The sequence below is a fragment of the Puma concolor genome, chromosome D1, assembly GCF_028749965.1.
Source record: "Puma concolor isolate L17-30 chromosome D1, mPumCon1.1.hap2, whole genome shotgun sequence".
In the NCBI taxonomy this organism is placed as follows: domain Eukaryota; kingdom Metazoa; phylum Chordata; class Mammalia; order Carnivora; family Felidae; genus Puma; species Puma concolor.
The window spans coordinates 85,767,699-85,781,303 of NC_141676.1; the positions used below are offsets into that span (position 1 = coordinate 85,767,699).

General features: G+C 43.1%; 1 protein-coding gene across 1 annotated transcript in view; it reads right to left on the reverse strand.

Moving 5' to 3' along the window:
- Positions 1–3,364: 3,364 nt before the first annotated feature.
- LOC112865787 (beta-galactosidase-1-like protein 2) overlaps positions 3,365–13,605 on the reverse strand; it is a 60,120-nt gene continuing 49,879 nt past the window's right edge. The window contains exons 13-20 of the mRNA XM_086679451.1: positions 10,249–10,395; positions 7,778–7,849; positions 7,178–7,265; positions 6,411–6,498; positions 5,327–5,438; positions 4,465–4,581; positions 4,293–4,356; positions 3,365–3,599 (exon numbers count right to left, since the gene is read on the reverse strand). Of these exons, the coding sequence (XP_086535577.1) occupies positions 3,592–3,599; positions 4,293–4,356; positions 4,465–4,581; positions 5,327–5,438; positions 6,411–6,498; positions 7,178–7,265; positions 7,778–7,849; positions 10,249–10,395 (696 nt within the window). The 3' untranslated portion in view covers positions 3,365–3,591. The remainder of the gene's footprint in view (positions 3,600–4,292; positions 4,357–4,464; positions 4,582–5,326; positions 5,439–6,410; positions 6,499–7,177; positions 7,266–7,777; positions 7,850–10,248; positions 10,396–13,605) is intronic.

Here is a 13,605-nt window from a genome sequence, read left to right on the forward strand (position 1 = left end):
CTTGGATAAATTCCTAGCAGTGCTATTGCTGGCTCATAGGGTAGGTCTATTTTTAATTTTCTGAGGAACCTCCACACTGCTTTCCAGAGCGGCTGCACCAATTTGCATTCCCACCAACAGTGCAGGAGGGTTCCCGTTTCTCCACATCCTCTCCAGCATCTATAGTCTCCTGATTTGTTCATTTTGGCCACTCTGACTGGCGTGAGGTGATATCTGAGTGTGGTTTTGATTTGTATTTCCCTGATAAGGAGCGACGCTGAACATCTTTTCATGTGCCAAGCAGGCCCCATTCTTAACTGTTTGGCTACTGGATCTGTTATCTGACAATATCTCTTCTTTCCAGATGATGTGGGTTCACTTTTCCTTTTCATGGGTTTCAGTAAGCAAAATAACAAGAGAAAATGCCCTGCTTTTGCTGGAAGGATTCTTACTGCAAGTGATGGAATCAAGCAGAGAGTGCACCCCAGCTCCTGGCAGTACTGTTGTCTGTCCCATCTCCCAGAGGAGCCTCTCTTCTGGTCTGTACTGCACAGTCATGGAGGGTGTGTCACCTAGTCCAGGGGCAAGAGCTACTAAAGTGATTTCAGAGGATGATGCTCTGATGGTTAGGTAACAAAGGACTCTACCACTCCTTTCTCCAGAATATAAGGTTCTCTGTTGGGTTGGTTTTCTAGTCTCTTCAGAAATGGAGGACTGCCAATTAGGACTTTTTCTGGTCATTCAAAACTAGTGAGACATTTGCTCATCTAAATGTTAGTAAGCCAGGGATGGTGAATCAGTTATCGGCTGGACGTCGATAGTGTTACATGGCAATGGAGAGCAAGTATCCCCTGAGGAATATCAAGTTACAGAGGATAACAAACATAAAGACCTTCCAGGCCCCCATGCTGTTTAACTTTCCTTCCATGCATTTGTCAAAAGTAAGCAAATCTTGCATATTCTGTACAAACTTAGGTTGCATTAAAAAAAAAAAAATTAAAGGGAGAAAACCAGCTAAGCTTTTAGTAGATTACAGAATGGTTTCACGTTCTCCACTTCCTTCCCAGATTTGTGTTCCTATGGTTAGAAGGGTAGAAAACTTATGGACAGAAATACTGCTGTTGTGCAAATGACTCTGTATAATACAGGAGAGAACAGACTTCTCTGTAAGCCCCAACCTCTTCAGCCTGCCCCTGTAAAACAGGGCCCCTGTTGACCTTTTTGGCAGAATCTAGGTGAAAATATTCAATCTGATTAAATTTTGCTTGAGTATCTCTATACTTAACACAGATTGACCCTAAAGACACAACAGTTAAAGAAGGACAAATATTCACACTGCAACTCACTTGAGTGGAGAAATTATATTTAGGCTATAGTTAATTTAGTATTTCACCCGAGGCACTAACATATGATTATCAGGGGAAAAACAAGACATTAAATTGCCTTAAAGCTACTTCAACTAGGATATCATGGATTAGGTGAGAGTATTTGACTGGCCTGAGTGTTCTCTACATTACCTGGAACACTAAGGAATCATGAAGGCCAGGAAACTGTAATGAGCTGCACCTTTTACAGCATCACACCATATTGTGTTTATATGTTTATAGAGTAATATCTGTAAAAGTATAACATGATTTTCTTTTCACCCTAGTCTATATAGGACTTTAACTGAAATTTACTCTAGGAATCCATTTATCTGTGAGAATATTGGAATTTCTTTCAAAAACAGTGCAAAAAAGAAAGAATAAGCTGTTTCTGTCATTCAGAACTAGGATTATACAGAAGAAAAACAGAGTCATTGATAGGACTACTGTCTTAAGAGAGGATTTCCCAAATTCTGTCACCTTTGCCTTTTATTTATAAAGAGTTGATCCCCAAGGCCCCAATTCCTAGTGCTTTCCTGTAAGGTAGGGAAAACATAACTTCTGACTAGGAGAACCAGGTTTGATCTATGGCAGTGTTTCTCACCTGGAGGGATTTTGCTTCCAGAGGAGACTGGGCAGTATCTGGACATGTTTTGGTTGTCATAACTGGGGGGGTTGTGTTACAGGCATCTAGTGCATAAAGACCAGGGATACTGTTTAGCATCCTACAATGCACAGGCAGCCCCCACCACCCAGAAATATCTGGCCCAACAGAATTATAGTGTTAAGACAGGTTGAGATCCATCCTGCTCTATGATAAAAAGCTCAAAATGTGGTCCTCAGACCAGTAATATTGATATCACCTGGGAACTTGGCAGAAATGCAAATCCTTAGGCCCCACCCCAGACTTACTGAACCAAAAATTCTGGGGATGGAGCCCAGCAATCTGTGTTTTAACAAGTCCTCCAGTTGATGCCCACACTAAGGCTTATGCTCTATGGAAGTCAGAGGCTTCGATATGGGACCACTGATGCTTTCCAACTCTGGGTGATGGTGGGAGGGGAAGCAAGAGATAGAGGAAAGGATCCCTGATTCCAGCTTGCTGTTTCCTCCTTGGCAGCTTGGACTGAGAGACAGGGCAGTGTGGCGGAACAGCGAAGGAAGGGCCAAGCAGGGAATTCATGCTCTTCAACCTCTTTGGGCTGTGGAAGTCCTGATCCACCTAGGTGCTACTGCTCTCCTGGCATTTGCACATGCATAAGGGACTCAGGATCTTTACTCTTGGAGGAATGCAGCTCCTTGTACAACTGGTCTGAAGTCCGGTTATGATTCCTTTTGGTCTTGGGTTGGAAGTCTTCTCAGCAGCCTTGATGCAGTGCCAGCTCACCTCTGTGGTGACCCACTCTCCCAAGCTCCCAAAAAGCCTGTCAACTAACCCCAGGGCTGGTTTATACCATGCTGGAATTTGCATGGCTTTAGAAAGTGAAGCTCAACAGAACTCCCTTCTGCCTGCCCAGGCTGTGCCACAAAGTTGATTTACCACTGACACCTAAATGGTTCCTTGTGCCCTTGCTGTGCCTCAGAAGGGTTACAGCACACAGAGGACTGGGTGATCACAGAATCAAGAACTGCAAATCAGGTACCGAAGGTGGTAGCGAGGAGGTGGGTAAAGAATAATAAGGTGATAAGGAAGCACTGGACCAGGTAGTTGGTTGTCATACGTGTCAAAGAAGGAGGCCTTTCCCCTGAGTATGAAAAAGCCAGTGGTGTGATATGGAACAAGCACCATAGGGTAAAAGGAAAGTACCTTTTTTATATAAACATTGCAAATGCAGAGTGTATATGAACTGCCTATCATTTCCTGTATTAACATTTACATTTATTTAATCTCCTTGAAAGATCACTTTTGCTTCAGATTTACAGTTGTGAGGTCAAGTATTCTGACCATATTCTCATTTTTTTAGCATTTTATTTGGTGGTTGAACAACCTTTATTGAAGCAATATGACAGAGTGTGCACTGAGTAGGTTTATTTTGTTATAAGCGTCAGAAAAAGGTTACCTAACCTATGCCAAAAAAGAAATGTACTGGCAAGTTAGGAAGTGGATGGTGGGCCCAAAGCAGAAATTGGGATAAGTTGAGAAGACAGGTTAGTTCCAGCAACCAAGGTGTCAGGATGGGTAGGTTACTCACATCCCTGGGGATGGGACTCATCACAATTTCCTACTTTATGTCACACCACTCAAGATTCAATATCCTGGAAAAGAAAATCTAATTGGTCTCCTGTATATCATATGCCCACCCTTGGCAGGGAAGGACAGTTGCAGGTGGGGAAGAAGGGCAGGTTGATTATCAGTCCCACAAAGACTCTAATGAAGGGAGCATGGATGATTCTCCAAAAGAACATCAGGACCCTGCTGTCAACAAAAGGATCAGGGAGGCTGGGCACACAGGCACCAATCATCCACTATGGGCAAGCACAGAGGGTCTGCAGCCTTCTTAGTCGTGGTGACTGGGTTGTGTGTTCCCTCCCTGTGGCAACCTGAGAAGCAGTACTAGGAAAAGTGCCTTGGAATGACCAAACATGGTAGCATAAGAGAGAGTAATAGGAAACATATTTCAGAAAAGGCAAGAAATAGAAAACATTGGGACCTTGGTTTACTATGAGGCAGGCATCCAGAAAGCTCTGTGGAAATGTGTAGAAGAAAGGAGGCCCAGGGAGTTGGGTTAAGACTGTTAGAGGAGTCAGCTAGTCAGGAATTTGGAAACAGGAAGTGATGAGCAGACTATGCCAGGTATAAGAGAAAAGCTGTCTATCATGCAAAGGCAATGAGGAAGAGTTCAGGTTCCTGGAAGATAGTAAATTCTGCCTTCTTTATCTCTAGCTCAGCTAGAAAGATCCAGAAGGATGATCTCAGATGCTGCAAATTTACCCTCCAGAATACCATACCTAGATGAGATATCTTTGTGAACCGGATCTCCTGGCCAGGTCTAAATTCTTCAAACACAATGATCTGTCAAGAGGAAGGAGGTTTGGTGGCTGTAAGAGTCAAGTTATGACTCTTTTCAGTCAAAGGCAAATGACGTGGACTGGGATGAGGGAGTATAGTGGGGGAGCTTACCTCATTTGATCCAGGATGAAGCCAGGGTCCTGGAAGGTAAAGGGCCTCCTGGGGACCTATATTCCAGTAGCGCCCCAGATTTCGTCCATTGATGAATATTACACTTTTCGTCCAACCCTGAAAAAGATTGGAATGGAGGATTCAAGATCTGAGTTCTAAATGTAAAGACACAAGGGTGAAGGCACACACACACACACACACACACACACACACACACACCATAAACACACCTGATCCTAGTCACAGACACACTCAGAGTGGATTACCACACATGGCCTTATATAGAAGATTACCTGGACAGTTCTATGATATTTCTCTTGGACTGGGTTGGCTCAACACCTAGCCTCAAGAAGGAAGGCATTTATTTCTAACTCATCTCCCTATATCTGCCCAAAGGCAGGGAAGGGTATTTCCATTTACCATCAGATATTCATCAAAACATGCTGGGCCCAAAGCATAGTTTGAGTTGTAGAATTTTAGGATGGCAGTAAATGTGCATTAGAATCTCAATATCCCCACCACAGACTGGATGTGTGTTCTGAAGGGGCTGAGGGACTCAACATCTTGGATTATGTCTGGGGACAGGTGGATCATGCTCACCAAATTCTTCATGCAGTGGATTCTACAACTGTTCCCACTAGAACAAACTACTTATGTCTCCATCACATGTGTTAAGTATCCACCTCTCACCCTCATCAACACCAGGGAGGGGCAGCCTCCAGCTGGCTATGGAGTAGCTGAGGTCCCAGAGAGCTTACATTTCCTTTCACAGAGCAGGGCCCACGCACCAAGGAGCTTTTTTCTCAAATGTTCCTTTGGGATGGGGGTAGGGGAACATAGGCAGGGGAGAAATATCACTAACCTCCATTTTTATGAAGGTGTCTTTGGGGTAATTACCCATTCTCAGGATACCAAGGAAGAAGGCAGGGCCCCGAGGTTTGAATGAGACTGGTTTCCAAATGTTAGGAAGGTCCCTAAGAGAGAGTCAAACACCAGTGGAAAGGTCATGCCCTTCTTTATGTCAGTTGTGACTTTTGAGGTAAGCCTCCTTTCTACCTGAGCCTGGAATCCCCTTTATAGCACAATCATATGCCTCTCAGGGGGCATGATGGAGGAAAAAACCCACCCGACCAGGAATTAGGTGAATGAGGGGATGGTCACCACCCTGCCCCAGACAACTGTGAAACTTGGGGTCATTTCTTTCAACACTCTGGATCTTGCCTTCTCTTATCTGAAAACCAAGAAGGTTAGTCTAGAAGCTCAGAGAGCTTCTTTCCATCTCTAAATGGGAAACAACTTTTTTTTAATTTATATATGAAATTTATTGTCAAATTGGTTTCCATACAACACCCAGTGCTCATCCCAAAAGGTGCCCTCCTCAATACCCATCACCCACCCTCTCCTCCCTCCCACCCCCCATCAACCCTTAGTTTGTTCTCAGTTCTCAACAGTCTCTTATGCTTTGCCTCTCTCCCACTCTAACCTCTTTTTTTTTTCCTTCCCCTCCCCCATGGGTTCCTGTTAAGTTTCTCAGGATCCACATAAGAGTGAAACCATATGGTATCTGTCTTTCTCTGTATGACTTATTTCACTTAGCATCACACTCTCCAGTTCCATCCACGTTGCTACAAAAGGCCATATTTCATTTTTTCTCATTGCCACGTAGTATTCCATTGTGTATATAAACCACAATTTCTTTATCCATTCATCAGTTGATGGACATTTAGGCTCTTTCCATAATTTGGCTATTGTTGAGAGTGCTGCTATGAACATTGGGGTACAAGTGCCCCTATGCATCAGTACTCCTGTGTCCCTTGGATAAATTCCTAGCAGTGCTATTGCTGGGTCATAGGGTAGGTCTATTTTTAATTTTCTGAGGAACCTCCACACTGCTTAATGGGAAACAACTTTGATTAATCACCTTGAGTCAATGGTCTGGCACCCACCTTTTTAGAAATTTAGTTTTCATATCCAGGCTGTAGATTTTAAATCTTCTTAATGGAGAATTGTTCAGATATATATCCCCAATTAATCCTGTAGGAGGGGAATAAAGGGAACACAAAGAAGACTAGCAGGGATGTGAACACAGAGATGTGAATAGGCTGTGACTAGGGCTCTGCCTGAAGGAGAATGCTTTCCTGGCCTCATCATATGGAAGATTTCTGCAAAATCCTACATAAATTCTTCCTTCAGTTACACACGTATACCTCTTAAAGTGTACCTGTATCTCCCATATTAACAGTGCAAAGTCACTGCACTTCCTGCCAGGTCTGGCCAGCACAGCAGTTCAGGCTGCCTTTAACTCCCAAGTACTTTAAAGTACTTGGAGCAGGGAAGGAAGGTGTGTGTGACTCTGCATCCAGGAGCCCAGGGGGAGGCCAGCATGCAGACACTGAGCTCTAGGGAAGGAAAAAAATCAAAGGTCCCAGTGAGTGATTCTAACCATATTTTTTACAGCTTTCCTTAAAACCCTTCTGGAAGAGGAAAGACTTCCTCTGGCTTGGTAATGAGAAAACACACTTAAGGGAAAGCACCATCATCCTCTCCTAGCAAAGCAAGACTTCATCATTGTTTCTACACATGACTGTCTCATTGGCTGAGAAATCCTGCTGTCTTCCAAACCATGCACTTGGCCATGACTGTCCTCAGAATGACAGGAATTCAGTGCCTTAAGGTCTCAACCTTCTCCACCCTTGGAAGGAAGGGGGCCCACCTTTTCTTTCCTTATTGATGTCCTGCCAATAGGCAAGGCGGCCTTGATTCTCCACCAGGATCCTCAGTGTTGGGATATCCTTGTAGTCCTGTCCAAGACAGACCAGTTAGAATGGGTACCACTCAAGCACTCTTCTGTAGATCTCTTAAGAATCCTCTGAAACTCAGATGAGGTCATATGCAGGGTGACAGACAGACAGCAGACCTCAGAAACATGCAGACCTTCAGCTCTAGAGGCAAACCTTTGGGCTCCTGCTCTTCATATTCCCCCACTCTCACCCCCAACCCCATATCAAACCTTTCAGAAAATAGTCACTTGGATATTTTACAAGAGACTCTTGAGGCTGGCAACAAACCTAGAGTTTTTTTGAGCAGCAAATATCCAATGTGGTGAAGTTCTGTTCACCCAAAGCATGTATACCTATAATTTAGAAACACATACAACTCTCCCTCATCCTTGGTGAGTTCTTATGCAAGGAACATTCCAAAGTGGAAGAGAAAACAGGCTATCACTGGGCCAGGTCATGCTTACAATGAGCCTGCGGCCTGGGCAGGCATTGAACTATTAGTCCATGGATTATATTAACATTGGATTATATACCATTTTGGTGGGAATAGTCAGCTGGTTAGTGAAATGGTCCAGGACCCCTAGATAATTCTCATTCAAAAACACCTGCCAAATAAAGAGAAGAGCACTATTAGGTCCTCATAAGAAAAGGGACAAAATGATCCTTGGAAAAGCAAAGAAGGCAAGTTCTAGGGGAATGATTAATTTTGTCTCCCATAATATTACAAGGTGACTACAAGTTCACAAACCTAAAACATATTCAAAGCAATAGAGCCATGAGATATATAAGGAAAAGTCCAAAGAAAAATATCCTGGTGCCAAATATGGACCCTGGCTATACTACAGGGTAAGGAGGGAAATAATGAAACTCAAAAGACCTTCAAGGAATGAGGAGAAAAGGAAGGTATAGAATTAATGGATATTGTGAAAGAAATGGTGGTCAGGTCACCTGGATGGCTCCACACAGTCTCCTTGGGATTCTCTCTTTCTGTGTCTCTCTCCCTCTCTATGGCTAGCACTCTTTCTCTCTCTTAAAAAAAAGTAAAAGAAATGGTGGCCTAAGGGGAGGCAGGGGCTACAAGTACAGCAGGCATCCACCTGTCTGGCCTGCATGGTTCATTCTCATAATAAATCCAATCTTCCAGGTTTCCCCAGATCCTAATCTGGAAAGGCTTCTGCCACCACTATTTCTCATTTTAAGAATGATCTGGATGTACATCCATTTCTTTTCTATTACCTGTTATACTGCTTCAGATTCAGATGAAGTCACCCTCAAGAATCTGCTCTAGCCATGCAGGACCACAGAAGGATACATAATTTTCCTCTGAGATTATTTGAGTTAGGTTATAATTTTCAAATGAAATTGGACTAGGAAACTATAAAAATTAGAATCCACAAATATTAAAAACACAAATGTTAATACTATACAGAACACAGAATTCACTCTTTAAGCTATTTAGAGTCTAATTACAAGGTGTATATACTCTGTAAGTATTTATTGAATAACTTGGGCAAGGAGTCACCAAGCTTAAAACAGAACCCCAGCCACTGAGAAACTTGGAGAGTGACACAAAGAAATGATTAGAACACTTCACATTAGCTAACATGAAGCTGAGAACAGAATGCCACAGATGCACAGAGGAGGCAGTAGCAAGTCCTGACCCCCAGCAGAGTACAGGCTATTTACAAACATATGGGCAAGTGACTGGGAAAATCAATGGAAGACTGTAGGCGGGACAGGTGGAATGCTGAGGATTTTACCTTGGGAAGGAAATGGGTGGCACTGTGAGGGAGGGATTTAGCAAGGAAGAGGGGAAAAGTGAGCTATCTGAAATAGAGTTATGAGGCTCTAACGGTAGTATAGGAAAGATACAAGGGCGCTTCTAAGGCAATGTCAGCATGGAGTTTGAAAGAAGACCCACTGAGGGCTGCCTGGGTGGCTCAGGCGGTTAAGCATCCAACTCCTGATTTTGGCTCAGGTCATGATCTTGCAGTGCTTGAGTTCAAGCCCCAAGTAGGGCTCTGCAGAGCCTGCTTGGGATCCTGTCTCCCTCACTCTCTGTCCTTCCCCCACCCAAAATAAATAAATAAACTTGGAAGGAAGGAAAGAAGGAAGGAAGAAAGAAGGAAAGAAGAAAGAAAGAAAGAAAGAAAGAAAGAAAGAAAGAAAGAAAGAAAGAAAGACCCACTGAGTAATACTGCACCATGCAGGAGCCAGGTGAGAACAAGGTATAAAGAGAGAATGAAGGAAGCAACATTTTCAGTTTGGGAGGCTACAAGTCTGTGGACTGATGTAAGGAGCACAGGATGAGGAGGGTAATGAATCTGGTGCTGGACGTGAGGAGTTTGAAAAGTCAATGACACATAATATCTAAGTGAAGAAAAATGTTCAGCAAACAAGGAATCTGGGTCTGCAGCTCAGGTGAAGGAGGGAAGGGTGTCACCTTCAGGAGGACCAGCACCTTTGGAAAAAGATGACACAAATGGCACAGAGGTGGTAAGAGAAGGAGAATTTCACCAAGACCTGAGGAAACTCCGCCAGCTCTTAACTTGGAGTGCAATGTTGAAGCCTTTCCACTAAGCTCTGCTGTTTTCTAGTCAACAACCATTAAACTTCTCTGAGGTGTCATTTGTAGTAAATATCTTAGATGAGTGTTTTGTGAATTAAATGAGAAGAGCCAATTTTAATGTGTTATTTAAATGTAGGGATTGCTGTACAATAAGAACTGGGACTTCTGAAGCTCCTCCCAAGTCTCCTTAAAGAATCCCATCAACTCCTATAAGTGTTCAATGAGTACTCCCACCCTGGGATTGTTTACATATCTTAGACCTATGACAGCGGCAGCTTACATATCAAACATTTCACTGAAGCGACAGAGGTTAAGAAATAGTGATTTTTTGAAGGTCAAAAAGATTTGACTATCATTTAGAAATTCACCTTAGCCACACCACTGGATTTTACCAGCAGAGAAATGTCACTGGGGGACCCATCCACTGGCCCCTACCTGACCTCGGTCTTGAACATGATTCTTTGTGGTAAGGAGGCCACCAGTGGAGATCATAACCTCATAAAGTATGTACCCAGAGGACTGACCATTCCCCTGGTTCACAGACAGCTTCTCCATGCAAATGGGCTTGACAGAGCTGATGGCCTGTGGCAGAAACAGGAACAAAAACCAGGCTGCATGATCAGGTTGGAGAGAAAAATTTCAGAAACCTGAACCCAAAGCCCACTCCTCCAAAGGAATCGCCCCAAGAGTCTCAAGGACAGGAGTATAACAAAGGAATATGTAATGATAATCATGCTTAAGTGTCACATATAAATGCCCTTTTGTTTTCCAAACCAGCATCATATATTTCTGCATGTGCTAGACAGTAATGTATTCTTATTTTTCAGATGGAAAAGCTGAAATCAAGGAAAGAGACTGATCTGTTGAACTTGCTCAACAATTCATAATAGAGTCTGGACTAGACTCCAGATTTCAGGAACTCCATTCCAGGTCCAGATTCTGTCTACCCTTGGCCTTCTCCTCTTGTACCTTCATACACTAAGATAAATCATCCTGGGGCTCCTGTGTGGCTCCCTTGGTTAAGCCTCTGGCTCTTGACCTCAGCTCAGGTCTTGATCTCAGGTGTATTCAAACCCCACATTGGGCTCCAACGCTGGGCATGAAGCCTACTTAAGAGAAATTATCCTAACCCATGTCTGACTATGACTATTCTACTCATGAATCTGCTTATCTAACACTGACCTAAAGCACTTAATGTCTATTAACCCCTGTTGGATTTCTCTATCTGGAAATTTTTTTTTAAGTGAATGATTTTTTAATGTAATCTATATATCCAAAATGGTGCCTGAACCCATATCCCCAAGATTGAGTCACATGCTTTACCAACTGAGCCATCCAGGCACCCCTGGACTTCCTCATCTGAAAATGCTTAGATGATTCTAACACAGTATCTCCCAAACTGTATTCACCACACTGACCCATCCTACTCTTTTTCCTTTCCCAAAAGAGCAACACCAACCACCCAGTCAAGAAGGTAAAAAGCATGAACAATGTCTCCCCCTCTTCCTCCTCTCCAATATCTCCCATCAATGAGTCATCACCTCTTTTAGAGTCTGACTCAAAATATCTAATCCTTCACTCCCATTATCTAAACTCCACTTTTGTAGATTTCTACTCAATTTCAGTGTTCTGACAGGGCCTCAGTCCACTCCCTCCCCCATAGAGCTACCAAAGATATCATTCTGAAATGCAAAGCTGGTCATCAAATTACCAAGTTTTAAATTAGCTTCCTACAGGGGTACCTGGGTGGCTCAGTTTGTTGAGTGCCTGACTTTGGTTCAGGTTATGATCTCTCCCTTCCCAAGTTTGAGCCCCGCTTTGGGCTCTGTGCTGACAGCTCAGAGCCTGAAGCCTGTTTTAGATTCTGTTTCTCCCTCTCTCTCTCTGCCCCTCCCCAGCTCATGCTCGCTCGCTCTCTCTCTCTCTCTCTCTCTCTCTTTCTCTCAAAAATAAATTAACATTAGAAGTTTTTTAATAAAATAGAATAGCTTCCTACAACTTTCAGGGAAATGTTCAAGTTTCTCAGTATAAAAACATGGCCCTTCAGACTGCCTTGGAGAAATACTCAAGTCTGTGGAGCCACACAGCCTGAAACATCCTGGGGGACCAAAATGCAAAGAAGATATCAAAAGCTATTGGACTCCTGTCAAGAGGGCAAAGGAGCCAGCCTAAAGGAGATGGGACAATTTGAGTATCAAAAGGAATGACTGCAGGCACAGGGCACTAGGAGCGGTGCAGAGCATGCGGTCTGCAGCCTGGACACCCTCTCTGTACCTGCCATGCCCTGCCTGCCATGGGCCAGGGGCTGAGTGCAGGCACCCGCTCTGCTCTCCAAGAGTTAATTCACAGAAATGTGAATGGATAACAACAGAAAATGGTATTGGAACAGTGGGAGTCAGCAATTTTGTACAGGAAGCTTTAGGAGATGTTGTTTACTGTAGTGTGTCTGAGTTGGGACAAAATTGAACAAACAAGAGAAGTTTGGTGCTTTGGAAAGTGTGAAAACTGCTAGTGAACTCTATTCTCCTCTAACAGAAGTAACCGAAATTAATGAAGTCTTGCAGAAAATCCAGGATTTGTCAACAAATCTTGTTTCAAAGATGGTTATGCAGTGATCAAGGTAACACTCGATAATCCTTCAGAACTGGATAAATTAATGAGTCATGAAGCATTTGAGAAATACATAAAACCTTTGAGGAGTGCAAATGGAAGCCCTAAATGAACTAGTATGAAGCAACTTAATCTAGCATAGTTGTCGTAAATTAGTGGTGCATAGAAAATTTTAAACAGCAATTTTTAGCAATACCAGTGGAAGAAGAAACTACTCGCAACAATGCTAATGAAAGAAAACACCCCTTAACTTTCTAATGATTGCGGATCAACCCAATATGCATCTTTTTTGCAATACCCTATGATTTTTAGGCTAGGCTCTGGTTATAATATTCAGAATCCATAAATTATCCATGGTCAAAAACTAGCTATAAAAATTATGTAATTCAAGGATAACATTGTTATCTTAAGCCTTAGGGAATATTGTAACTTGCTTATATCTATCCATGGATTGGGGTCAAAACATTAAATGATCTTTCCATTGGGGGAAAAAAGGAATGACTGCAATGAAGTAGAAATATGTTAAATGCGTTAAAAAAAAAAGAGAGAAGGGTGAGTTTTCAGGAGGATCTTGGAAACATGATGGCAGAGAAAGATTCTGACCTCATCTCCTCCCACAAATACATCAAGGCTACAGGTGAACATTGTACAGCTCATTCTGAAAACAAAAGACTGGCAAAACTGATGTTCCATAGCTAGAAACATAAAGAGGAGGCCAAGATGCAATGGAACCAAACCCCTGGCACACCATCTCATAAGCAGGGGGAGTATTACAGGCAATTACAGGAGTATTACAGTATTACTCCTCATCCCTGAGGGATGAGGGGATCAAGCCCTACATCAGGCACCTTTAGTCCTGGAGACCTATACCAGGAAGACATCTGCTTTGAAAGTCACGCAGGGCCTAACTGCAGGAGAATCACAGGGCTATAGGAAACAAAGTGTCTGCCATTAAAGAACTAGAATGATGTATCACTTGGTCCAAGACTCAGCACAGAGGCAGCAGTTTGAAAAGCAGCTGGGTTATGCAAAAGGAGATTTATTGTTTGATTTTAGGGCATGTGCCTCAGGAGGGTCAGAGATCTGTAGGTGATTTCTCCCAGAACAGAAGCACTGATAGGAGCCATTTTCCTGGCCCTTCTAAGCGAGCCAGTTCTGACATTATCCATCTACCTTACTAGC